The 27,772-nt window shown below is 44.1% G+C and overlaps 1 protein-coding gene and 1 pseudogene across 8 annotated transcripts in view; both read right to left on the bottom strand.

The window, feature by feature from the left end:
- The window catches only part of SASH1 (SAM and SH3 domain containing 1), a 233,322-nt gene that overhangs the window by 61,214 nt on the left and 144,336 nt on the right, over positions 1–27,772 (bottom strand). For all 8 annotated transcript variants that reach the window (XM_019746922.2, XM_074333692.1, XM_019746921.2 and 5 more), the window contains 3 exons: positions 6,572–6,612; positions 4,286–4,372; positions 1,621–1,733 (listed from right to left, as the gene is read on the bottom strand). In XM_019746922.2, the coding sequence (XP_019602481.2) occupies positions 1,621–1,733; positions 4,286–4,372; positions 6,572–6,612 (241 nt within the window). The remainder of the gene's footprint in view (positions 1–1,620; positions 1,734–4,285; positions 4,373–6,571; positions 6,613–27,772) is intronic.
- On the bottom strand, positions 203–1,425 carry LOC109455389 (lanosterol 14-alpha demethylase; annotated as a pseudogene).

The following is a 27,772-nucleotide window of genomic DNA, read 5'->3' as shown; positions in this document are numbered from 1 at the left end:
TAAGTATCCATCATAAAACTATTAGAAAATGTTTCAAATGCCACTAGATTTGATGGAACTATTCACTTAATAATACACGAAAAATCTTTCAAAATTACACACTCAAAAAAATACACTGAGCGTTGTTTCATCAACTTCGTTTTCTTCAAATGTTTGTGCATCTTACAGTGGTGTTTCACACATTAGTTCCTTACAGCATTTTTCATTTTGACCTTTCTATTGATAACTGCATATTCAGGGTATGAATAATGGCTCTATAGTTCACAGGGGGAAAATATTCATCAATGAGGTAATATTCATATAAACAAAACATGGTGGACCAACCAGTCTTCATTGGAGCATAGGCAAAATATTCCCCAATATACCCAGCTCCAAATGGCACACAGGCAAACTGCTCTCCTGGTGCCGGGTTGTCCTATCAGGATTAAAGTCCCCACGGGGCTTTAAGTCTCTGATTGACGGTGGGAGAAACACACCTCTGATGTCCTACAGGATGATGGTCATGGTCATTATAGGAGGTCTAAGTCTTAATGTTTCTTTTATACAGCGATTAAATAAACTTGGATCCTTGAGCTATCTGGTCATAAGTTCAAGGAAGCATATCCTTTCCATAGATGAGTATCTACTCTAAGTAACATTTTTCTTGAAGTTTGTTGTCTCTTCCAAAAAGAGGCCCACCCAGCACTTGGAGCTGAGGATGTCTGCTGCCGTGCCAGGAGCAGGCCACCAAGCTTCCCACTACTCCATCATGTGTCACAGGACACCCATCTTTGTGTGGAGAATCTAGTCAAGTTTAGAGAATGCTACCAGCTTTGTTCTTCAATCTGTGTTTTTGGAATGCTTTATAGAAACTACTCTTAATCTCTTGATGATCTCTGTCTGGAAACACCAAAGGCAGCCAACCTGGCAACAGACGCTGCATGGCTACAACCTCCACCCAAATCTGCATACAGCTGTGTCATCTTCTCGTGGCCATGGAAACCATGGCTGGCTGTTCAAGTTTGGAGCTCAGAAAGAGCTTCAAACAAATTTTTCTTCTCCCCAACTTTGAAAGTATTCACTTGTTTCTTTTTCAATGATGGAAACATGTTACTTAAAGTGGATTGTGTTAAGGCCACTTTTAACATTTTCTTCTACTCCAAGAAACCTGGACTAGGCACATCATATGCCCCTCCCTTCCCAGACACAGGCGTTGTCTGACAACTGGAGACCTCTTCTGCATACAGATCTTCATTTTTACAACTAAAAAAGCAGTGCAGCAGCATCACTCTGCAGAAGGTAAATAAATATCTTACCTATCATGGTAAAACCACTACAGGTCTGTATTTCTCATATGTATTTTCTAGCAACTTGACTGGACTTTCCCCAAATGCTACAGCATATTCAAGGAACAAAACTGGAGAGAAAAATGTACAGTGGACTTTTCAACCCCAGCTGGCAGCTAGGTTGGGTGGTCTCCCAAAGACCCCACCTCCAAATACCATTACATCGGGCATTAGGATTTAACATATGAATTTGGCAGTGGGGGACACAAACATTCAGTCTATAACAGGCCCCAAACATATTTAAATGTAAGGCGGTCAAGTACTGACAACAGTAAGGCAATCTCTGCACTCTTACCCTAGCAAGTGCCTCTTCAATGGTGATCATCTTCTCCTTGACCATCATCATCAGCTGAATCCGTTCCTCATCACTCATTGTTATCTCGCTTGCTACATAACCCACATCTTCTCCTAGAGATTGAAGATAAAGAACAGGAATGAAAACAAGAAAGATAAAGCAGAATGCCAATCGTGAGATTTCATCATGTAGGATTACGGGAAGGTGTGACGCAGGGGCATTGATTGTCCCTGTCGTGCGTCACTGACAGAGGAATTAGAGCAGTAACGGGGCTGCCTTGTAGGAAGCCAATGAGCGCATCTCATTGGGAAACAGACTCGAAGAACATATACAGATGGTGATACCGCAGAAACAACTCCTCCAGAAGAATCAGAGCTTTGGTGATGGAGGGTCCAGGTGAAGCGTTTTGGAAGAAAGCAGGCAGGCAGTCAGAGGTGGGGCAGATTTAATTTAAAGACCCAGTTAGAACAGAGAAGCATTCCTACGTCCTTCTTTGGCCAGGGCTCCCTGTGTCCTTCTATTTCAAATATGAATGAGAAGAAAATGTTTCCTCGAGTACAGGGAACACTCTGCCATGACAGAGAAAGGTGTGGTCACAAAGTCAGCTGCCACCCACAAACCTGCAGCCTGGGGAAACCCTACTGAGATATCTGACTGCTGTTGTTCCTCAGAGGATAAATGCAAATAAATATAATCACAGATGTAAAGCAGTCTGAGTTCACTGAAAGGAAGGTAATGGGGGTGCCAAAAAAATGTATACAAGTGGACACTTGGTCAACATTACTCAAGCAGTAATTTGCCGTAATCAGAAGTGTCTGGACGCTGATGGTAACCACTCTGAGCACCTCTTGTGATTGCAAAGTCAAACATGACTTGTATTCATCTTTTGTTATCGGTGTACATTGAGCATTACAATTTTTAACACTGCTTTCCTTTCTTAAAATGTGTGTACATTTTGCTGGCACCCTCATGTATATATCTGTCAGAAAGGCTCACTGTCACAAACATGTTTCCAAACCGTGAGGGGGAACTCAGCTTCCAACTGGAAACTGAGGCACCCAGAACTGCAGAGGAAAACAGAATCCCCACGAAGTTTCTTCGGAAGTCTTTTCCTACAAAGCAAACGGACTGCCATCGCCTCTAACGTGTGAGCCGCGTTGGCTTGCGCGCCTCTGGGTCAGCATGTGGGGAAAGTATGTCAGTGAATCCTGAATCCTGGCTATAATACGCACACTGGGACTAAGCCGCGTCCGAGTCCCTCATCTTTCTCCTCCTGCCTTGTCTTTCCCATACAGACCTTACTAGCTTCGGCGTCATTAGGATGCTCGGCTACGGCGTAATTTACCAGAGGTGTAAAGGGACAGATGAAAAGAGGCTGGCTGCATACTTGCAGGCCCCCCTTTCAGGCAGGACCAACCTTAAAATTTATGTTCCTCTGTGTCTCCCTATCTCATTTCCATTTTCTAATCAATCAGGCCAGAAATACCACTCCAGTTCCCTTTGCCTCTCCTCTCCTTGCACAGGGAGACTAATAGTGTGCTGGGTGAGGGGAAAGCCTGCTGGTTTGATTCATTTCACTATCTCTGTCAACTCCGACGGTGGAGGGGTGATGGTGAGTTGGTTTGGTCTTAAAATGAAGCCACGTGAGCTGCTCAACTGTTGGCTGCCTCCCTGCATCCCTTTCTCACTCTCCTTCTCCTTTTCTTTCTTTCTAAATAAGACTCTGTTAGAATCCAAGGTTTACTTTGAATCACAAGTGATCCTGGGTGTGTACCAAAAGGAAAAACTGGAAATGTTTAAGAATAACTCCCTTCAAGCAGGACAACTGAAAAAAATAACCCCACGGACAGCTGCCAAGGAACCCAGGTGCGCTACTGGCATCCGTGCTGTCTGTGTCCACTTTTCTCATTTCCATGTGTTTAAGTCACTGAAGAAGCATTCTGAACAGGGCAGGATGCTCAGAGTTTGTGAAAGAAATCAAGTCGTGTCACTGGTGAGCAACTACACATTTTCATCTGATGATAACCTTAGTCCGCAGGACTGGATTCTAGAAGTAGCTTTGTTTCCATTCCGTCTCTGAATACTGGGGCAGCATAAATTATATAACTGGGCCCCAAAGGGATGACATGTTTACTTAATATATAAACAACAACAAAGACACGGCCAGGAGGGCAGGGCTGCCTTCACAAAGCAGCCTGAGTAAATTCCCATGATGTCAGACCATTAGACAGAGTTTCCAGGGGCAACAACCCCATAACCGTCCCTGCCACAGACAAGCATCAAAAGTTCCTAAGATTACAAAGGCCCCAAGTGGCAGGGCAGTAGGGAGAGTCCAAAACTAACAAATATTGGAATAGGTCTCAGCAAGTAAAGATCTTCCTGTGGTTGGTATGATGGAGAAAACTGAAGATTTGGTTTTCGCTGACAGATCTATGAAAAGAAAAGCCTGCCAACTCTTCCCATTTTGTTTGATTTAAAAAAAAAAAAAAAATTCCTACTGGGATGAAGTTTGAAAGTAACGACAGGAATGTCAGACACGCGGAACATTCTATGGGCACATGCAATGAGTTATTCAAACTTGCAACATCCATTTAGATTAGAGGCACAGACTTCTTAACATTTGAGAGCTAAAAGGACCTACTGTCCACCAGCTGTGTTTCAGTACCTTTTGAAGTCTGCCTCATTATTCCTTTTTGGTTCTTTCGGAAGTTCTGCCAGAAATACTTATTTTTCTTCTTCCAATCTCCCTTTCCTTTAAAAAAGAAAAGAAGACACAAGCAATAAATTCATTAATAACAAAAGTAGCCTCTTCCTCATAATTCAAAGCTTGTAAGAATACTTTGATTTCACAAATAGGCAGTTTTTCTCTTTCAGTTCGTGAATGACTTGGAAATGCCTATAAAGCTGTTTAAAAGAAATGCAACTTTCCTAGCAGCAAGAAATGGTGCAGCAGAAATAAGATGAAAACTGAGGAAATATCAAAAAGGCAGGCGAAACATGCATTCTTATATTCTCTTTGATGTTTGCTTAACTAGCATGTCTAATTCTGCCTTGTCTTGTGGTATATTCCCCCCTTTTGGTCTCAGCCACAATTATTTCAGCTAAACCACAAATAGAATACTTTAAGAAGTAAATTTTGTTTCGTTGTGATTCCTGTTGCCGATCTACCCTTGTCTGATTTCTGTTACGCAGATTTAATGAAGAGGACAGAATGGTAGGTATGTACTGTGCACACTGGTCCACAGGGCTAGTTCCCGGGTCTGTGGGGTCATCTCACGCGTTTCTCTAAGGTGTGGAGTTTGTGTGGGTCTATGGCATGGGTGGGGCATGACCTCCACCACTCTGGCATTCCAGCTACCTGGTGACCTACGTAGAGCTTACCCAGGGCACAATGACAAGAAAAGAAGACTGCTGTGCTGCTCTAGCAACTCCCAACCGGGTCCCCGTCCTTCTCGTCTTCTCAGACTGTGCTGGGTAACTTTCAAGTGAAAACAAATTCTTGCGATAGCTGGACAGTTTTAATATCAGCAGGGTTCTGGTCATCGATAATATGTACAGGGAAAGGGCGTGCGTGAGTGACATGAGAGAGCAGAGTCGTCCTTGAAATAAAAGGAAGCAGCAGCATGATAGCCTCTTACGTAGACCTGGCTCCCTCAAAGCAGCAGCTTTGTCACCATTAGGTGTCTGGTTGCTCCACAGCCACTAGAAACAGAGCCCAGCAGAGAGGTGCCCTGTTGGTTTCCAGTCTAGCCTGGCGCTGCCAGGCAATGCTGCACAAAACAGACGTGTGGAAACCCCATCCACTATGTTCCCAGGCAAGGAAGGCCATCATTTGTCAGAAGAAGATGCCCTCATTTAAGTTCTGACAACCCCCAGAGCTACGGGACGGAACCAGAGACAGCTGGCCTGAGCGACTGCCTCTGTACTCAGAATCTTGAAGGCAAGTTTGACAGGGTCTGCTGCCTTTGGGTTAAATACCACAGCAAATATCGGCCATGAAAGGTTAAAGCAGAAGCAGGATTCTTACTCATTCAACCCTTCTGGGGCAAGCTGGGAATATGATATAGTTCTCTGACTGCAAGCGATAACCCCTCTTCCCCCATTTTAATGGTTTTGAAATGGAGTGCAGCTTAAAAAAATAAATGAGAATAGCTAACATTGATTTAGCACTTAACTATATCTGGTTACTTTGCAATCTAATGGCATATCTCATTTAATACTCACAACGAACATATGATGTATTATTGTTCCCATTTAGTGAATAACAAAACCAAATGTTAGAGCGGCATCTAGGGCCGGTGCCCTAGGTCATAACTATGAAGTTGGCAGAGTCATGATGCAAATGCAAATCAAAGCCTGATTTGGGTTATGCTTCTAATCCCAATTACTTTGCCAGGCTCCTTCTGAATCAAACAGAAAAGATGTGACTAAATTAAGAGTGGATTTTATAATCAAGAAAATATGAAATCTGTAACACCTTCAAGGTGTATAATCTTTGATTCGGAAGTTCCAAATTGAAGAATTTATTAAGAAAATGATCAAGGGTAAGCTCAAGGATTTTTACTGTAACATCATTTCTCTGTGACAGAGAAAAGATTGGAAATGACTTAACTATTCAGCAAACAAGTGACTGGTTGATTAAATTATGGCACATCCAATATGATAATATATTATGCAGATGTAAGAATTTTTCTGTAAGGAATTCTCAATCGTGGGAAAAGGCTCAATTGAAAAAAATTATAATATGTAGAATATGATCTCAAGTATTAAAAAAAACACACAAATACTGAAAAAAAATGAGGAAAGCTGTACATCAAAATCTTAACAGTGTTTATTTGAGGGTAGAAGGATTCTTTGTGGTTTTTCTTTTCTCACATACTCACATGTTTTATAAAGTATTAAAAGAAAATAATTAATTTTAAATAGTTAAACCAAGGAAAGTGGTACTGACCTACAGAGCCGTCTTCTGAGTTTGACTTATGAAGAGGGTTCCTAGAAGGGAAAAACAAGTCTGATTACTAGGGGGACTTTGCCTTTGCAGAAATGATAACCACCACCACCACCACCCCCAACTAGGGTGACTCAGCATCAATACTACTTAACAGAGCTAGGGACATTTTTATAGCATATTTACCAGAGGCCTTTTGTAGCCATCAGCTGCCTTTCTAGAAACACATTCATATACCATTTGTCTACACTTATTAAAGACTCACTGCAGGGTAAGACCTGTATTAAATGAAGGGGACAGGCTTCACTAGGTGACCGCTGAATTACCTTCTATTCCTGTGAACTATTAACTACCTGTGAAGTTATTGCCATTGAGAAGTCTCTTGTGTAAGTAGGAAAGAGAAGGCAAATAATAATGCAAGTAGAGACCTAGCACCACAAATGCCACTCAGGCCAGCAGGTAAGGTGGTCAGCTGCAGGAGAAATAATGGCAAGCAACAGGTGTTGGATGCCCCAAACACAGGGGGCAGCCAATAGGTAGGTCCTCCAGTGGGTGGGGGCACTATCCGTCTTGCTACACATTCTGATGTTCAAAGAGAAGCCAGAAATATGCATTTTTTTAAAAGGAGAGCTCCACATTTTTAAGTGATAGCAAATAATTCAATGTTTTTAAAAATGTGTCCAAGTTAATCAAGACATGTCTGGGCACCAGGTTTGGCGCACGCCCTGCCCCACCTTGGCTGTCAATGTGACTGCTGATACAGATGAACCCAAAAAACCTGAAAGGCAAACACAACCCCAAAGTAGGTAATCAAGCATTTCTCCAGAAAATACATAGACTTGCAATTTTTTCATTATGTTTACCCACTTTCTTCAAATTACCATACATTTTGAATAACTTATTCTCAGGTTTGCACTTCAGATCTTTTCGTTTTGTTAAGAGGTGCTTCTACTAGATATATCCTGCATTTCCTGCAGGACGCCAGCAGATGGCACTGTAGCTTCTTTATTCATCTTGGCTGTCAACGCGGGCGTAATTATTTTTAAATCGTCCCAAGTTCACAATCTAGATACTGGCCAAAGAATAGTAAGCTGATGTTTCATACGCATAAGGCTCCCCAAGTCATTAATTTGAAAGGGGGAAAATGACATTGTACGAAGTTTAATTTGGACTCAGTCAATTGTCCCCGCAAACAGAAGCTGGCAGAGCAGTGATGTGAAATGCCATCTCCTTTCTCCTTGAGACTGATGATAAAATTCATCCAGCAGGAGCAAAAATCAATGATGTAACCAAATTCCAAATTTGGATGGCAGCAGGTGGAAGGGGTCATTTACTGATCTCCTGGTGAGAGAAATTAATGCTCAGAAGTCAGTTCCAAAGAGGCCTCCTAGTAATAATACATCCCCTTCCAACCAGACACCATAGGCCTGAAAACACAGCCCTGGAAGCAGGTCGTCAGCCCTTTTCTGTCCATTTTCACTGTCAACAGGGTAAAAAGGATGGAAACTTCAGCATGGCTTTCAATGAGTAGGAAGAAATAATGACATTCTGTTGCACTTTGAAAATCTCTTTAAACATTTAATAACCATCAAGTTCAGCATTTCAAGTCTCTGAACTCTATCTTAGTAAGAACCTTGTCATCAATAACTACTACTATTAGATCCCAAAGCTGCTTTCGTGCAACCCTTTTTCCTCAGGACCCCTAAACTACTTTAGCCTTTCCTGAAGGCCAAATTCACTTAAGAATATTCATAAGGAATTAATGAATTAGATTAAAAAAACAATTTAAGAGACAGCATCCCCAGAACTTCACCAATTCCATTTGTCCTGTCAGTCTTCAGCAAATTCTGTTAAATTGCTTTGGCCCCATTTGTTTTCCTTCCCTCCCTCCCTCCCTGCCTTCCTTTCCCTCATTCATTCAATAAATATGTCTTCAGCTCCCATGATGAATCCAGCATCCTCAGGCACTGAGTGGTAAACAAGACAGGCAAAATTCCTATTATCTTGAAGCTAGGATGGGAGAGAGAAGCAATGTGGGGAGGGGGCTGCAGAGCAAGAAGTGGGGAGACCTTTAGATGGGATGGACAGAGAAGTCCTCTCTGAAGAGGTGACAGTTGAGCAGAGATGTAGATGATGAGCTGGGATGACACGCAGGCCCCCAACGGGGAAGACTGGGTAGGAAAGAGCAAAGGAGGGAAGCAAAAGAGGTCTACATTGGTCATGTTAAGTTTGAGGTGCTTACTGAACATCTCTGTGGAGACATTCAGGAGATAGTTGGATATGTGAGTTCACGAGAGTTTTTGAGGACTGGTAATAGGAAGGTGGAAGCGACTGGTATACTGAAAGCTTGGAGGCCAACTGAACATAATGAAGAGAAGCTGTATGAAGGCTGAGCTCAGGGACAATCCAATTTGGGGGGGTCAGGAAAAGGAGGTGAAGCAGGCAATGGGACTTACAGGGAGTGGTCAGTGGGGAGAAGGAAAACCAGGAGAGCACCCTTTACCTTTTCCAGCTAGGATACATTAAAATCAGCTTTATACTAATTTTACTACTGGCACAAAAGCCATACAGGGTAAATTCCAGGTTGCTCTATTTTCTTTTCTATTGAGTCTATTGTTTCACAGAGAAAGCCTCAGAAGACCATAGAGATGGAGAAACTACTAGCAAAGGGTCAAAATTAAATTCTTCACATTTGTATAGAATTCTTAAAGAAAAGGCTCTCACTGGCCCTCCCATCACAGAGCGGGATTATCAGGGAGACCTGAGAGTGATAACTTGTCTAAGCTCACAGAGCTGGGCAAGGATCTAACTGAGTTTAGAAGTCAACGCTCTGACTTGAGAGTTCAATGCCTCGTCCACTTCAGCATACATTTCTCATTTACGTAACAGAAATTACGTTATATTATATACTGGCCCTGTTCTTGCATAAATACTCAAAAGACGTTATGAAGCTAGAGCATGTTCTCAACACCAAATTTGAACGTGGCCTATTTATTTAATAACACTAAGTTATTTCAACAACACTTTTCAGGATTTGGTTGTGTTGCAAGTTCCATGACCTTCTTATTTGCCTGTCGAGGGAAAGGAGGCCAACTAATGTGGCTCGAATTCATTTTTCTTCTTATGTCTATTTATAGTCTAAGGTACATCCAGGCAAAGACAACTCTATCTCACTGTTACATACTTAGTCTGGCACACCAGGAAAGTAGAATGAATGCCCAAGTACAAAGGAATTCCTACAGTAGACTTCATGTTTTTATTTTGATGAACTGTCCAGAAACTTCATTATAACCGAGAGAGAGAGAGAGAGAGAGAGAAAAGAAGGAAGGAAAGAAAAAAAAAGAAAAACGTATAACCCAGTTGAGAAAGGAACATGTGTTATATGTTACTGGAAAACCTATACTTAAGAGATTTTTAAGTTTCTTTATCGTGAGTCTCCGGAAATGCACTTCTCCATTAGTTTCTTTCCTGCTGAATTTTGTTTGAATCACGGCTGTTGCTGTGTCTGGGTCTTTTCCTGCATCGTCCCAGGCCTGCCAACACAGTCCCCAAAGCCAGAAGCATTTTCTTCAAGAAGTAGAAAAAGGACTGAGACATCTGTGCTACTGAATTGTGCATGGGCAGGGGGAGGTGGAAGGAAAAAGGGTCGAGGGGCTTTTTCGTAGTTAATATTTTATTTTGCTTTATGACTTACATAGATATTACTAACTACTCACATTCGTATTTTGCATATTTGGTGACAAATCATTTTGTGTGAAAGAGGTAATTCCTTAATTTAGTATTACTATCCTTTGGGTATCAAAGATATTTTTCATCATAGGAGCATGTCTCTTCTATTTAATAGAAATACGTATGAAACCAAATTCCATTCACACTACCTGTTGTCTGTAAAAATTCAAGGCTCAGCCCCTTTCCCAGCCCCAGGACCAGGACTTGGGGGAGGCTACGGACAGCATGGGAGGTGCTCACTCCCGGGGTCGGACGGGTGCAAGGAGCAAGTGCTCCCCTTAAATTTCGCACCTCACCCGCCTGTGCCTCTCTGGCTTTCCCCTAGAGACCGGGCCCTTCACAGCCAATAGCTGCTGGACTTCATACAGGTGGTACAGTTTAGCTTTGCAAACTCACTGGTTGGGATTGAAAGTAATCCTATTGCCAAAATCTGGCATACTGTTAGAACTCTCTGGATATTTAGTATCAATGACAATGTTGGTGGCATTTTGTCACTCTAGTGAAAACAATCCCCACAGAGGCATTTTCTTTAATTTCACAGTATATTCCCAGCCTGTACCGTGTGGCTTTTTGTTACAAGGTCACCTTCATACATGATCAAGGCAGGTGTCGGAAGTACCAAATCCAGGGCAATGGCCTCACACAGCACAGGTAAGTGTCCACATACACACTCAGGAGTGCGGCACACCTGTGGCAGCACTACCACAAATCTAAGCCATGCTTTCTTATGTGAAGTGATGATGGTGACAACAGCGCCTCCCTGAATGGACTGTTAGGAGAATTACACAAGACGCTGAATGTAAAGAGCTGAGCACAGTGCCTGGCACTCGGTAAACTCCCAGAAACGTGACCTCTTGTAACTGTTCGCTGGGGCATTGTCACCGCATCTCCTATTCTAGACGCTAGCAGTTTCTATATCGCCAAGCTTCCTCCTGTTTATTTTCTTAAACATTAACTTCCCACAAATAATTTGGAGGAACATAATAATTCCTCTTCCGCTTCTCCAATGCACTTTGTATAAGCAATTCATGTTTTTCTCAAAATTAAAAAAAAAAAAAACACACAGCAATGATTGAACATGATGTCAACAGCTTTTTATCCACTTTTCAGCAGAATATGACTCCCATTTGCTGATGTCCTTATATTCCTTAAGCAGCAAGAACTGTACCAAGTTAACTTATTGTGTATAGCACACATGGTGTATACAAAATGATTTTTTCTTGACGGTGAGTAGCTTTTTGATACAGACACATATCGTGAGCAGTGGTTTGGATCCACCAATCGTGTAATATTAACTCTCCAAAAGAAACGGCAGTTAGGTGTGGATGTTGCCTCAAAATAAGAATACCAACCAATCTTTAATTCCGATTTGAAGAGGACCCTCTTACCACACAAATCAAATTTCTCACACTTGCAAAGTGCTCTGAGGACATTTAAAAAGTTCAAAATTTCCAGCCATGACTTTTGGCATTTTCAACCTTTTTCTACCCCATCCCCTTTTTATAACATCATTGGTGTAAAACTGCCATCAGAATCACTGTAGGTGGGCCTATTCCTTCGATACAGGATGTCTCAGAAGGAGCATCTTACTCAGAAAACTAGACAGCAAGAGCCAAGGTAGGTATGAAATTTTACTCCTAGCAACAATCATTTTTGTTATCCTTCAATCTCCTGCTAATTATATTAGTTATATGAAAGTTGTGGGTATCTAAACATGATCTCTCTGCTGCAAATCCCTTTTTTTAAAAACATTAACTCCCTGCAAATAGTTGGGATAGACATATGAGGTTTGACAATTAAGTTCTTGAATTCATCCCAGAAAAAGTGCTACGTACTTCACTGCTGAATATCACTATGGTCACCTTCGAAGGGCTCCCCTTGGGAAGCTATGCACCAATGCCAGTGCCTAGTCCACCCCTCAAAGCAATTTTGGAACTCTTTTTCTGGAATGGCCATCAGAGCTGTCGTCATATTACCTTTGATGTCCTGAATACCATCAAAATGTCTTCCTTTCAATATTTCCTTTATCTTCAGGTAAAGAAAGAAGTCATTGGGGGCCAGGTCAGGTGAGTAGGGAGGGTATTTCAATACAGTAATTTGTTTACTGGCTAAAAACTCCCTCCCAGACAGTGCCGTGTGAGCTGGTGCATTGTCGTGATGCAAGTGCCATGAATTGTTGGCAAAAAGTTCAGGTTGTCTAACTTTTTCATGAAGCCTTTTCAGCACTTCCAAATAGCAAACTTGGTTAACTGTTTGTCAGTTGGTACAAATTCATAATGAATAATCCCTCTGATATCAAAAAAAGGTGAGCAATAGCATTGCAACAAGGTCATGAACTTAATTGTCAGACCTCGTAGCGATTCCTCTTCCACTTTTCAATTGCACTTCACAAAGGCAATCCATGTTTAGCTTAGAATTTAAAAAACACATACACACCCCAATGATTTAACATGATGTCACCATGGAGATGTGTGTGCAGCTGACTGGTATGCAGATGTGAATAACATCTCCAGTGTTTTCCTAAGGAAGCTGCCTGGCACAATGGCTCCAAACGTGGGTCCTGGGGTCCAACCACCTGGGTTCAAAGCCCAGCTCCACCGTGTACTAACTAGTAACTTTGGACAAGTTACTTAGTCCAATTGAAGGCCAGTTTACTGCTAGGCAAAATATAGATGATAATAATACCAATTACATACTTTTTCCTAGAGGTTTCAGTGAATTATGACTTGCATGGCATTTAGAACATGCCTGCACATGCTTACACAACAACAAAAAGCTAGGGATTGTGACAGCTGACCTTTTCTTTCAACCAGCTCTCCCTACGGAGACAAGTCTTAGTCCTGAAAATGCACTTCAGTGTCTCAACATGAAAGGGGTTGGTTCTGTGGCAGCTCGGGGGTGGCCAACAAGCTGTCCAGGCCAAGACAAGGCTGCACCCCTGTTGAATCTAAAACTCCTGCACAAAGGTGCATTGAGAGAGATCTGTGTCCTTTCATTCACCAACTGGTAACTTGTATCGAAAGTTAATGATGCAGGACACTGGCAGAAGTTTAAGAGTTCCATGCCTGAAAAGCAGCCAAGAGCCATCTCTGCACAATGGAGGCCCAGGGCCTGTTCGTGTCCAGGCCACAGCTTCACTCAGGCCAGGACTACACACAGAGCAGAAGTGCAAAGCCCATCGACACAGGCTCGGCCAGGGAGAATCAAAGCTGGGCTCGCATATACTCATCCTCCAATATTTCCAAAAAGCCTCTCCGTGGGTCTTCTCTTTTCCATTTGGGTCATAATATTCTCCATTTGTGACTCATGGGTCTGAACTGCCTAAGAAGTAGATAAACACTTGCTGTACGGATGCCAGCTTTGATGCAGATGGTACCACTGAACGTAGCGGCATTGATCTCAGCACTGAGAGGTTATACCCTGTTTCCCCGAAAATAAGACCTAGCCGGACCATCAGCTCTAATGCGTCTTTTGGAGCAAAAATTAATATGAGACCCAGTCTTATATTATGCTATATGATATAAGAATGGGTGTATATATATTATATTGTATTATATTATATTATATCATATATTATATTACATTATATTATGTTACATGTTATATTATATATTATACCCCATCTTATGTTAAAATAAGACCGGGTCTTATATTAATTTTTGCTCCAAAAGATGCATTAGAGCTGATGATCCGGCTAGGTCTTATTTTCGGGGAAACGTGATAAATGCCTTCCCAACTGCTTCAAAGTCAGTCACTAATCTTCCAAAAATCCCCAGGATGTACTACAGGGCATACCGTATTACTGTACACGTTAAATTCTTATAACGCGGCATCGGCAACTGGTAAGTCTCATATAAAAACAACCAACAATGATTTCTTATTTGGGATTTATTTTTTGGTATAGATAATGAAGCCCTGGGCAGCCTGCTGACACATGTACACACAGCCCACACCTTCCACGAGGTTACAGTATAACTGGGTACATTATATGGACATGCTACAAGACAGCAACGGTTCAGTGCGTGGTTATAGCAGGCAAGGCCAGTTGCCTCCATTTCCATATCCATGCTCATCTTCTTCTTTACTAAAAGAAGCCCGATTTTGTTTGGGTGGCAGTGTACCCTGTTAAATACCCACCTCCCCCACAGTCCCTTGCAGCTAGCTAGTGACGCCAGGTCTGCATCTGCCCGAGAAGATATAACTGGAACTTTACAGTGGGGGGTTTCTGGGAAAGCCAGTGTTTTCCTAATGAACAGGACTGACTCAGTTTTCACATGTCTTTTGCCTGATGCCCTTTCCCTTGGTCCTGCCTGAAACATGGGCACAATGCCTAAGCAGTCATCATTTTCTCATAGGGAAGAGAGTCACATACTGAGGATAATGGAGGAGAGGAGATAATTCCTTGGGCAACTGTACGAGCCTTGAGATACCTATGTCCAGACTCCTTGGTGTGTGAAACAAACATGCCCCCATTTGTCTCAATACTGAGGTCAGGTTTCCGTTACACATAACTGAATATAATCCCAACAGATTCAGTGCTTAAGAAGTAAAAATGACCAACTTCTACAAAGCACTGGGTCTTGGTGTGCCAAGCACATTCATATAAAAGTCACCATATTGCAGGCTCACAGAGACCCTGAAAAGAACTAGCCTCATTATACAGATGAAGACACTGAGGTCTGGAGTATTCATGTAGGTGACTTCTCCAATTCTAAGTCACAGAGCTGGGACTTAAATTCAGCTCTTCTGACACCCAGACCAATGTTTCTCCCAGGAAAATACCAGATTCATGAGGGCAAGGGCCTCTCACTGTATTGACAGAGCCAGGCACAATACTTGAATCCAAAGCCAAAACACGCTGTGTTTTCTCTAATTACTGGCACTGAAAGTACAATTGAAATTTGTGACGTGGCCACTGGAGCCTGCAACCCCAAGTCAAGCTTTATCTTTTGATGTTCCCTCCACAGGCAAGCAAACTAAAGTGTTAAAAAAAAAAAAAATCAAAAGGCCTTGATCTCCTCCTATTCATTCTTCGTTTGGTGTAACCAGTAAAAACTTAAATGCCTTCCTTTGATGGCCTGGGTGTGAACTTTAAATTTTAGTTAGGTCTTTATTATCTTAACAATTACTGAATTTTCAAAAGCAAAATAAAACAGGGTTTTAGTCCAGTTTTTACCACAAAAGCTAGTTTTTATCACATGAGAAAAAAAATTAAAAAACTGTTAAGCAGCGTTGTTGACATTTTTTAATGGCTGCTACTTATTCTGTAAATGGAGCAAAATTATTCCTTCCATTTCCACTTTTTATTGTGTATGTGTAATAAATATGTGGTCCAGGAACGGCTTTTCTGGAAGGAAATGTGGCTGAGCGTTGAGGCTGGCTGGCTTACTGGGAAGGGCGTGCCGTGCCCCTGGAAGGCAGCTTGGTGATCAGTATGTGACGCAGGCCCCAGCTCAAGAACAGTGTGAGAAAGGACTGCCACTCTGCCTGGTACACACTGCACACAGGGTAATTTATCCCAGAGGACCACGCTGGCACAGTAAGGAAAGCTGGCCTTTGATATTCTTATCAAATTTGCATGGACCTGCAGGGAAAGCCAGGCTGCAAAGAGCCCCTATCAGCCTCGGCCTCGGGGTGGGGAAAGGAAGAGGAGATGGGAGGAAAAGAGGCTCCATTCAACTATCTTCTCTGTCTGTTTCCATGGCAATGGCTCTGGAAGCTGGTCAGAACTTTCTCAGTGGAAACAAACAGCGGCTCCCATTCACCACTGCCCAAGCCACACTGGCCACACTGGCTGCTGTGCTGTCTGGAGGCAGAAGAACCCGGGAAGGGACGTGGGGGCTGGGGCTGCCGGGCATTCTTCTGTCAGCTGCTCTGAGGGCAGCAGGGGAGTTGGTGAAGCCACCTCTGAAGGCCAAAGCTGGAGGAGCTATGGGCATAGGAGACCCTTTTGAGCCTCACTGGTGACATGCTGGAGGCACAGCGACTGGCCAACTCCAGGACATGACTGTGGGAGCCGCCTGCCTGCCTGCCCGACATGTCCTGGTGGCAGCACAGAGGGCTGGGTCCTTTCCACGGCAGCCACTGTCATAGCTACTTCAGCTTTTCTTTTGTTTTATTCTGTTTTCACTTTTAATTTCTTCAGAAACAGCTGATAGACATTTTTACGTTATGAATACTATAAAAACGGGAACTCCTGCTTTCCTGTCATCTCAAATGTCATTATTTTGAGGTATGATTGACATGTAACCTTGTTAGTTTCAGGTGTACACCACAATGATTGCATATTTGTATATATTGCAAAATCATCACCACACTAAGTCTAGTTAATATCCGTCACCATTCTGATCTCTTAAATTCCCACGCATTTCCTCTATCCCATCCACACACCCTCCACCTTTGCACCCACGCAGCGGCTCTCTGTCCTCTCGTCATCCCTCTGGCTGGTCTCACTTTGCTTCACAGCTTTCCCCCTTCTGATCCCATGGCTTTATCTGAAGGGACACACCAGTACCTGCTGGAGCAGAAGCGGAGAGCTTCAAGCCAACAGACGAGAAATGGGTTTGACCAGTGATTCCTAACAGCAGGCAAGCTGCTTTAGAGACTCGTGGGGAACTTGTTCAGGGCTCCAGAATCCCACGTCTCGAGAAGCCAACTCTGCGCTTTGGCGAGGCCTGAAGGTCTTTTCAACAAGCTCTCCGGCTTACTCTGAGACTGGGAAAACACACCCCCACCCTCCCCTCTTCATCCCTCCATAAACTTCCACCTCAAGACCTCCCAAATACAGACAATAGCATTACGAGGAAGATTTCAGAAAAGAATCCAGAACACAGTAAGATAAAACGCACAGCCAATATTCTTCAAGGATAGTCCTGACTCTAAGGTTTTACTTAGACAAAGCTTTTAGACAAGTGGTTGGGGGCCGGGTTTAATCTTGACTACCACGTGTCCATCCCCAGTGCCTGGCACGTGGGAGCCACTCCTTAAGGACAGGATGAAGGAATGAGCCAGTAGACGAAGAATTTTAAAAGCAGAACCATTATAAAGGCTCTGAAAAGTTCCAGACTTTTAGCATCTCTCTCTTTTCCCACTGGTCTCCTTGCCTCCTGGGGAACACCTGGTCCCACCTCCTCACACTGACAATGGTCCCTCTAACATACAAAACCCACCACTAGGCAACTCCTAAGCTGCTCCCTCGAGCTGGCCCTTGGGCTCCACTGACAGAGCCACGTGTCCACACCCAAAGCATACTCACACGCATTCGCACATCTTATGACTGCCTGGAATTCCCTTCCCCTCCATTTTTGTCTAAGAAGCTGCCCAATTATCCCTCTGGTTCTTACTCCTTTGGGAGCCAGTGGTGGGTCTGTAGTCTGTCAATTTAGCACAGCCGGATTATGTTTCCCAGAATTCCCTTCCCTGCACAGTTCCAGGTCAGTGTGAGATGCAGTAAGCAGAAGTAGAATACGAGCCATTTTCTTTCTATGTGTCAAGGTCATGGCAGGGCATAGCTGACACATGTCATCACATGTTCCCTGGGTCACTGGGTGGCATGGGGTAGCAGCTGGGCCCACAGTGCTTGCAGTCCTGCCAAGTCCCCTCCTTGGGCTCTTTCAGTCCTGGGCCTGTGGCTTGTCCTGCTCCTGAGGAAGGAAGGAAGGAAGGAAGGAAGGAAGGAAGGAAGGAAGGAAGGAAGGAAGGAAGGAAGGAAACTTCTTCTGCAGGTTCCTTGCACCATTAAAGGCAGAGGCTTCCTTGGAGGTGATGAGAGATGATGTGGGTTTCAGCCCATCCTCATAGGCAGCAGTTTGTCCTCTTTCCCCACTTCCCTGCATCTCTTTTTCCCGTTGTAAATGCTAGTCCTGTTGCCTTCAGGCCACATCATCAGACACAGAGGGAATAGCATCACCTGGGCTGTGGAACCAGCCCCCACAAATGCAGAAGGTCAACATGCTATAATAACATCATCTTAATGTCTGCCTCTCCTACAGACCCTGACTGACACGGAATCTATATGGTTCCCGGCCCCACGCTTGTCCTCCAGGAGCTAACTGTCACTCCCCCGGAAGGTCCTTTGCTTTGTACTCACATAGCATTATGTCCTTGTGCCATGTCTTCTTTAGGCTGCAGGAGAACAGCTAACTCTGTTATCCTATTCATCTTTCCAGGGCCTAGCACACCCATCCTTACAACAGAAACTTGAAAAAGGTTTATTCAGTTAAACTTCATTAGCTGCCTAGCCCATCACCGGTCTTTCCTAAGCATGTATCTGTCCTTGCGTGGTCCTTGTGATCCAGTCTATGACAGAAGGCCTGGCCCTGGCAGATAAACAGGTCTAGACCGGAACTCCACCTCTGCCTCACCCAAGGTTGTGATCAGGATCTTGGTAAGTGACGTAGTCTTTCTAAATGCTGGTTTCCTCAACCGCAGACTACCATTTACTTTACAGTCTTGTTAGGAGGATTTATAGAGAAGTTGTAGGTATGGGTCTTCCCTGATTCCTGCCAGGAAAGGAATGTTATTTATTTACTGAGAGTCTCCCTCCCGCCCCCGCCCCCCTTCCTGGCCCAATATTCCGATCACATGCCCTGCAGGAGAGAGAATAACCAGCGGCCACCTTGGATACTAAATACCTCCAGGCCGTCGCATCTGTCTCCAGCAGTCCCACAGGAAGGATGCAGCCCCAGCGTGTGGACTCAAGCCGGGCTGGGTCAGCTGGAGGCTCACTCACCAGACGGAGCTAAGGGCTACACAGTTTTCAGAGGGGAACAGCTGAGGTGGAGAATTCTGGCACAGCTGCTCCTGCCCCGAGCCCCTGCACTCTGGAATGCTGAGCCCCTCAAATATGCTGTGTGACGGAGCGCACACGTGTGCAGACACAGATCCGCCTGCACAAACACATACCTCAGCAGGCTGCCACTGCACACGCTCGGTGACAATGTGGCTGTCTCCTAGTCTCCCCCTCTTTGGAGCATGGAAAGGAAAGCTCAGGTGGGAATGGCATATTTTAAGTAGCCATCAACGAGCTCTGTGTGTGGTACCATCTAATGAGACAAGATGAAAACTACAGTGACACTGCCATCGCCATGGGCAGTGCCCTATATTCTAGAGGTGGGGACATAGGAAGTGAAATGTGGGCACCTGTCCTATGCCAGGCAGTGTGCTAGGCATTTTACACAGTGACCTTCGGAAAGAGCTTTTATTGTGCATGTTTCATGGATTAGGAACATGAGGCTTAGAGAATTTCAATTCCACAATTAGCAGAGCTTCAAAGGTTCTGCCCAACACAACGCTGACACAGCGACAGCACAGCAGCCTATGTGGCTAGTCCACGTAGAACTGGCAGGTTCTATGTGGCCAAAGGGCACACTTTGGACCAGGCTGGAAGGAAACCTGGAGACCAACGGCCTCAAACTCACCACTGTGTAACTGAGCCGAAGCCCTGAGGGCTGATGCGCTGCAGATGACCAATCACAGACGGGGAGCGCACGGAGAGCTCCAGCCCCCTGGACAGTGACCTTGATCTTGTGCCTACCGGCCTGACAGATGGCTACTGGTACACTGATTAAAGCAAAAGAGTACATCGTATACACACTAGTGCCTGGCTCTTGGTGCAGCCCACTTATTTTCTGACACCTACGCTTGCTGTGCTGCCGTATTTGCCACCCTGGTGAGCCTGAGGGATCAGACAATGGTAGCCCCTGTCGCCTGGTGCTGCTCTAACAAGCACGAGCGCCCACCTCTCTTTCCTGGGAGGGCACTGGTCACTCAGCAAAGACACATCCACCTGAACTGGGCCGAAATGCCTCGTGAGCTATTCTGAAGGACATGCCTTCACATGGCTTCCTCACGCCGGTGCACACGTGCACAATCCCCATGGGAAAAACCTGGTGTTCCCCTCTCCACCCACAGCCCTGCCACAAACAGGATGTGGAAACAGGATGCATTCGTCGCAGCTCCAGGCATGGCTTGACCTGGATTTCCTAGCAAACTCTTAGACCTCATGAGCCAAATCTCACTGAATCTGGTCTGTTCGTAAGGAGGACTCACGGTCACACAGCCGCCAGGTCTCCAGTGCTTGCGTCTACAAACAAGAACGAGTGTAGAGAACCCCACCCAGCTCATCACGCAGGAGAAGCCCACGCGACCGCAGACAGAGACGCTGTCCTCTGGGGCTTCCATGAAGGAACGAAGTCTGAGCCCCTCCGAAGCCCAGTCACCAGTAACGAGCTTGTTGAGGAAGAGCGAGGAGGTCCCACTTGGAAAGAACTTACTAGAAGGAGAATTTCTTACACATCTGAGGAGACTTGAGCAAGACTTCAGAACAGAATCGGGTGGGGAGAGGAACGCAGGCAGCCCTTAGAAATAGATTTGGGTATTTGTGGAATTTTGTTTTCTCCCCACTACATGTTTTTAAAAATGTTTTTAACAGGTGTCCTTTTAATTTTTTTATGCACAAGCAGAGAGCACTTAATTCTTATTACAATGCTATCAGTTTAAGGAGACATTGGCACATACTGGGTAACAGGTGAGACCAAAGTAGGTCTTCTGTAATTCTAGTTCTGGGGACACTACAGTTTTAACCTTATCTCAAAGAACTGGGAACATTCAGTGAATTCAATGCAAGTACTGAATGAGCACTTGCTCTATGCAAACTACTGTTCGGGACACTGAAGAAAATCCACAGAGAGGAAGACAGCCAGCTATTAGCCTCAAGAAGCTCATGATCAGGCTGGGCTGGGTGGGATTAGAAAGAAGGAAGTGGCTAGAGCCAAGTGCAAGGGCATGAACTTGGGCCAGACAACATACATAATGATAACAGACAAGATAATGGAGCACTTCTTAGGTGCTAAATAGCTTACTAGGGTGAGGTAGATACTGTACTGATCGCCCTCATTTTAGAGTTGTGGGAACTGTAGACACAAACATTAAGTAATTTGCCTGCCAAGAGTTGCAGAGTTGGTAAGAAAGAGCCTGGATTTGAACTCAGAGAGTCTGGTATCAGGCAGGGCTTCTTAACCCCATGGCTACAGTGGCACTCAGACTGGCTGAGGATTTCTGTCCCTAGCTCTAGGACCTTAGGCAAGTTAATTATAGTTGATCCTTGAACAATGTGAGATTTAGGGGCACCGATCCCTGCACAGTCAATAATCCATGTAGAACTTTTGACTCCCCCAAAACTTAACTACAGTTGTTCCTCACTATCCACAGGGGATTGACTCCAGGACTCCCCGCAGATACCCAAATCCGAGGATGCTCAGGTCCCGTATTTAAAATGGCGTAGAACAATGCATACAGTCAGCCCTCTGCATCTGTGGATTCCCAACAGTGGATCAAAAATGCTATTTTCGATCCACAGTTGGTTGAATCCATGGGTATAAAACACAGAGACATGGAAGGCCGTCTGTACACTTACTGGAAAAAAAAATCTAAGTGGACCCATGCAGTTCCAACCCATGTTGCTCCAGGGTCAATTGTACTCTCAAAAACAGTACGTATCTCAATGAGATCGTAAAAAAATTAAATGATAAACTGCAGTAGAAGTGATTGGCATAATGTCCAATACACAAAAATAAGCTAATATGTGATATTGTGGTATTATTGATGATGATGATGATGATGATGGTACTTGTTGAAGCACACTAAGAGATATCAGATCCACGTGAAATGCTACTGGATTCCAAAAGGTGAAAAGGATACAGGGACAGAGAAAGCATTCAAGAAGAAGCAATCCTTAAAATAGTAGGACTTAAAAAGAGGAAATGTTTTTCAAGTATGAACTCCAAACAGCCTGGGAGGTGCTGGGAAGTAAGAGCATCCAGTGGGTCTGGAGTTAGGTCATGTGACTGGGAGATGTAGGGATAAAGATGGGCTGGGCTGTATCAGGGGGATTTTGGTTACCAAAATAAAAACATGTAGAGGTTCTAATTACAGGTGCCACTGAGGGGATCTGGGCGTCCCGTCAGTGTGCTGTGGCCTAACTGTACTTTGGGAACACAAATCTGGAAGTAACTTCCTGAATGTTCTTTTCTAGTTCATGAAAAGAGTATTCAAGGTATCACTTGGAGTCGTGAAGATGAAAAAGAGGGAAACAAAGGAGACATTATAGAAGTAAAAGCAACAGGATGTGGCCAATGAGATTTTGGGATCACAGAAGAAAAGCAGGAGATAGTGATGTAAATGCTGGGTGAAAAGCACAGGAAAGTGGTCCATAGGATAGAAAGGGGGGTGTATGGGCAAATTGAAGGTTGTCGGAAGAAGGAAGGAAGGAAGGAAGGAAGGAAGGGAGGGAGGGAGGGAGGGAGGGAGGGAGGGAGGGAGGGAGGGAGGAAGGAAGGAAGGAAAGAAGGAAGGAAGGAAGGAAGGAAGGAAGGAAGGAAGGAAGGGAGGGAGGAAGAGAGGGAGGAAAGAAGGAAAGAAGAAGGAAAGAAGGAAGGAAAGAAGGAAAGAAGGAAGGAACGAAGGAAGGAAGGAAGGAAGGGAGGGAGGGAGGGAGGGAGGGAGGGAGATGACTTCTGTCATAAGAACGCACAGCTTGGGGGGACAGTAACTGTCGTGGGCAGGCCTCCAGTAAAAGGCTGCAACAGGCAGGTCACCAGATCGGGAAACGGGCACAGGAGAGATGAAGATTTGAGGTGGGCGCCTAGAGACAACAGTTCAAAGCCATGGGCCATGGGCGTGGGTAAGCGTCTTGGGAGAGGTTGTAGGCTGGATACAAAGCCCCAGGGGAATACCAACAGGAAGGGGTGAGCAGAAAAAAGGGAACTGCAAAGAGGGGCCATAAAGTAAGGAGGAGAAACTGGAACCGCAATGTCACAGACACCAATGGCAAAGAGGGAAGTGCGACCAAAAGGAAAGGCAGCAGTGCCAAATGCAACAAGGGTCTGCACGTGGGGCGGGGTCCTTGGGATGGTCACTGTTGTGTCACTGACCTCGGAAAGGGCGTTTCTGCAGGGAAGGAAGAGAGGAGTCAGGCTTGGGGGGGGGGGGGTTGCTGTCACCCCAAGCTGTGCATTCTTACAGCAGAACTCATTATCCCTCTTCATCCTTCTTTCTTTCTCTGTCCGACAACCTGCTGTTTGTCCATACACCCCACCCCCCCACCCCCTTCTAACCTAGGTACCACTGTTCTGAGGGAGGAGAGAGACAGAATTATGGTTTGGGAGAACAGCAAGATTTTTATGGGGTGGAGACTACACATATCTGTGCGCACTCACCCACTCACTCATTTATCCATTTTTGAAAGTGTTTTATGTAAAACATCCGGAGTTCAGGGTGCGAGGTGACAAAACACACACACTCTCTCATACGTGAAATAACTGCAATTATTGCAACAGTGACAGGAGCGCCCAGGAGGCCCAGTGGCAGGACATCTCACCCCAACTCTGTGGATTAGGGACGCCTCTGGGAGGCGCGGAGGAGCCAAGAGCAGAGCAGAATTTTTAAGGTTGAGTGGAGCTTGCCCAGAGAAGGAGCGAGGAGAGGGTGGTGAGAGAGTGGGGGACAGACACCCCATGGGAAAGGATAGTAATTTCAGCGGCACAGTGCACCGTGGGAGAAATTGCAGGAGCTTCCTCGTGCCTGGAGAGCAGGTCAAAGGAGGAGGTAGATGGACAGGCAGGCTGAGGGGAGGGGAGGAAGAGGAAGGAGAGGCCAGAGAGCAAGCAACTCAGAGAGAAGCAGATGAGAGAGGGACGGGTATACATGCACACGTGCAGGCGCTTCTTCCCTGAAGGCTAGGAGGAAAGAGGAGGTGAAGACCCAGGCTTCTGAGGGGGAAAAATGGCACGCTGACACCACCAAAAGAGTAATCGGCTGGCCAGAGGAAACAAATCCAACAGCGAAGCAAGGTCCAAGTGGAGGGAACGCTCACACAGAACATTTATCAACTATATTCCATGCATTTTATTCGACTCCAAGACACTGCTCTATTGGCTTTCCCTCCTTTTATTTATCTCCCTTTCCCATCATGCTATATATTTTTGGACTTTCTCACCATAAAGTAGTTCAAGTGTAGTCATAGGTAATAAAAAAAGTGAAACTTAAATCAGTAAATGTTCAACTCTGGTGAAAGACTTAGTAGAAAAGAGCTTATAAATACCGGCTAAGGTGACGTTTGGGGATTTATTTTGGACCTTCCTGCCTCTATAAATAAATAACTGAGACCCAGCTTATATCTGAATGAGAGTAAAACTTCCTCCTACTTCCAAGAGAAACTCTAGAGTATTCGTTTTAACTGCTGCTATTTCTATAATGCTAATGAACTCAATTTGCCTCTAACCTCTCCATTTGCATAAGCGACATAATTGTTAAGCACTTTGGAATTATACTTTAGTGTTCAGGAGCATGGGTTCTCAAACGGGATCAAATCTGGGCTCTGTCACTATTTAGCTGTGTCGCCTCGGGCAATTTATTAACCTCTTTGCGCCTCAGTTTCTGCATTTGTAAATGGGAATGGTATCGTACTGAACCTCACAGGGTTGTTGTATTAAATGAGTCAGTGTTAAATGCATAGATGAGTTCCTGGCCCATAACAAGCATACAGTAAACATTATTTACTATTTCCTGCTTTTTCTTTTACAATTTGCACTCCATATGAACCAACCCCATCAAGACTACTTCCATCTATAATAGATACACACCTAGAAACAACCAGATGGGCTCCCCTACTCTCTGACTTGCTTGCTCTCTGGCCTCTACTTCCCCTTTCTCCTCTCCCCTCAGCTGACTTCCTCGAAAGTAATGAATCTAAGTAATCCTGACACAGTTTATTTGTTCGACTTTGAACTAATTTTCAGACTACTCTGTTTTTGTATGTACACACATACAAATAAAAGAGTAACTTACTGTGGGGGAAATCCTGCTAGTTTGCTACCAAATGTCTATTTTCCCTCGTTCCTTAAGAAGCCCATTTTGTTCATGGCAGCCATGTGCTCAGTTAAATATACTTACTTCTCCAAACTCCCCTATGGCTGTGGTCGCCAGAGACCCCAATTCTGGGTCTACTCACTTTGCTTTAGGTTTCTTCACAGCACCAGTTCAATTACATAACTGTTTTCTGGCCCATCTCCCAACGTGCAGCTCGTGTCAGTTCTTCATCACAACATCCTAGCACCCAGAACAGTGGCCTGCACACAGAGCCCGGGCTCAGTGACAGGTGTGGCGGGAAGAAATGAGTGGGACACAGTGCAATGTGATGGACAGGGTTTCTAGGAAAGCTTTTTACAAAATGTGCCTCTGGCCTTCTGCCCTTCTACCTTCTTCCCTTCACCCTGCTTCTCCTTCCTACCTGGAAGATGCAGCAGCCACTTTAAAACCAGGACAAAAAAAACAAACAAAAAAACACAGTGTGGGTTCCTGAAGGCGTACTTGAGCCTCAGTGCCAAGCATGGAACAAGCATGTACCTAATGAACCTTGGATTTGTTTATGCCACTATTTGTCACGTTTTCTGTTATCTGTAGGAACTCGTTCCTAATACAGAGTTATAAAGATATATCCAAGCCAAAAAAAAAAAAAAAAAAGGCCCTGCTTTCTAGATAATTCTTAAGACTAACTAGTGAGGAACAAGAAATTTAACTAACGTTCACCTCGCAGCCAGTTGACACAAATCCAGGACTGGTGTAATAAAGTAGACAGTCTCATTTATTGCCAAGGTAAATAAATGCAGTATTTATTATATTTTCAGTGAAAGCATATGAAGGGACCAGACAGATTGTAAGAAAATAAGGATGAATGGAGCATTTGTCACACTGGTGGGGGCTGGGTCTGTCCTGTATCTATTAATATCTACGTATCTACCTCTCTATCTATCTAGCTATCGTGCAGGTCACGCACAGCTACAGGCCAAATACAGCCCTAGCAGCCCCACGTGGCAGGGTATCCAGGAGCAGTAACGTCAGGTATATTAGACTTCTCACTGCTCCCCTTCTCACGCCTCCCCTGCAAAAGGCCCACTTCGCCTGTCATTTCTGGTCAAAGCCATAGTCCTGTAATTGAGGACTTCAAATCTGTTCAATGTTAAATACCACTGAGAGAGGTGACATTGTGAGAACTCAGACATTTGCATCATAACAATCTCTGAAACCTTCCTTAGAACAGGATTTAACTGGGGGAGAAGGGAAGGAGAAAGATGTGTCCAGGGGTGGGGGGGACGGCGGTGGGTCTAGAGGGAAGGAGCCACAGAGCCAATCCCTCCACGGCAACCTGGCCCGTTTCCATCTCTGCCTCTGCTTCTAGGGTGGGTGACTGCAGGATTTGTCCACTTTGGTTTACTGAGTTTGCTTGCCTTTTGAATAAAAAGCAGAAGAAAACTTCTGCCCATAAAACAACACTGCTGATTCAGAAGGGTGTTTTGGTTGGCAGACACTAACCCACCAGACACGACCAACTGGCTTGCCAGGTCATCTCCCAGGGCTTGCAAAGCTACTTGTAAGCATTTTGATCTGAAGAATAGCAGGACTTTGCATTTCAAAGCATTTGCATTTTCAAGTACACAAATACAAATAATTCAACATAAACATGGTATCAAAGCTGTTCAGATTATAATGTGACCTAGAGCATTCAGACTGACCAAAATCTTTTTAGAAAAATGTGTTTGGAAGAGTAAATCTGAAACACTTATCAATTTAAGAATGAGTATCACCATTTTGCAAGTAGCAGTAAAAACTGATTCACCCAAGAATCATTAAAGGAATCTAAAACCATTAGGTAAGAGTTTGATGAGGAACAAGATACAGACATAGTCTTGGATTATCTACCCACAGAATATTTATTAAGTGCAAAGGGAAAATTGTAACTTTTCAGAAGAAATCTGACAGCCATCACTTTATTAAATGATAAAATTAATATCACCAATAATAGGGCAAACTGTTATCGTGATGCAATGTACTGAGGAGAACACAACATCAAAATGCATTTCCTGCATCTTGAAAAGGAACCCAGGTTGAGGACTGTTTCATAAAACAACTAGACTACACTCTTAAAAAAATATCAATATCACAAAAGACAAAGAAAGGCCAAGAAATCCTTTCAGATTAAACGTGACAAGTGATACGACATGCAAATGCAATGAATTGCTTTTCAGCGTTGGATTAAAAAAATAAGTACTATAGTAGACATTACTGGAAATTTGAATATGAACTGTATATTAGGAAAGTCAGCATTTCAATTCCTCTATTTGGTAATTACACTGCAGTTCCGTAAGAGAACAACCTGGTCCTTAGGAGATGTATACTGAAGTACTTAGGGGTGAGTGCCATGATATCTGCAACTTACTCTCAAATAGTTCAGCAACAACAATAATAATTAGTGATATTATATGAGAGAGACAGAGAATAGGTGAGAAAGTAGGCAAATTGGTGAGTCTAAGTAAAATTTATATGGGAGTTCATTGTACAATTTTTGCAACTTTTCTGTAAGATTAAATTTTTTTCAAGTTTTTTGAAGTGAAAAAAAGTTACACAATTTTCAAAAAC

The sequence above is a fragment of the Rhinolophus sinicus genome, linkage group LG05 (genome assembly GCF_036562045.2).
Source record: "Rhinolophus sinicus isolate RSC01 linkage group LG05, ASM3656204v1, whole genome shotgun sequence".
NCBI lineage: Eukaryota > Metazoa > Chordata > Mammalia > Chiroptera > Rhinolophidae > Rhinolophus > Rhinolophus sinicus.
The sequence above is the reverse complement of the archived record's forward strand: the minus strand, read 5'-3'. Positions and strand labels throughout refer to the sequence as shown.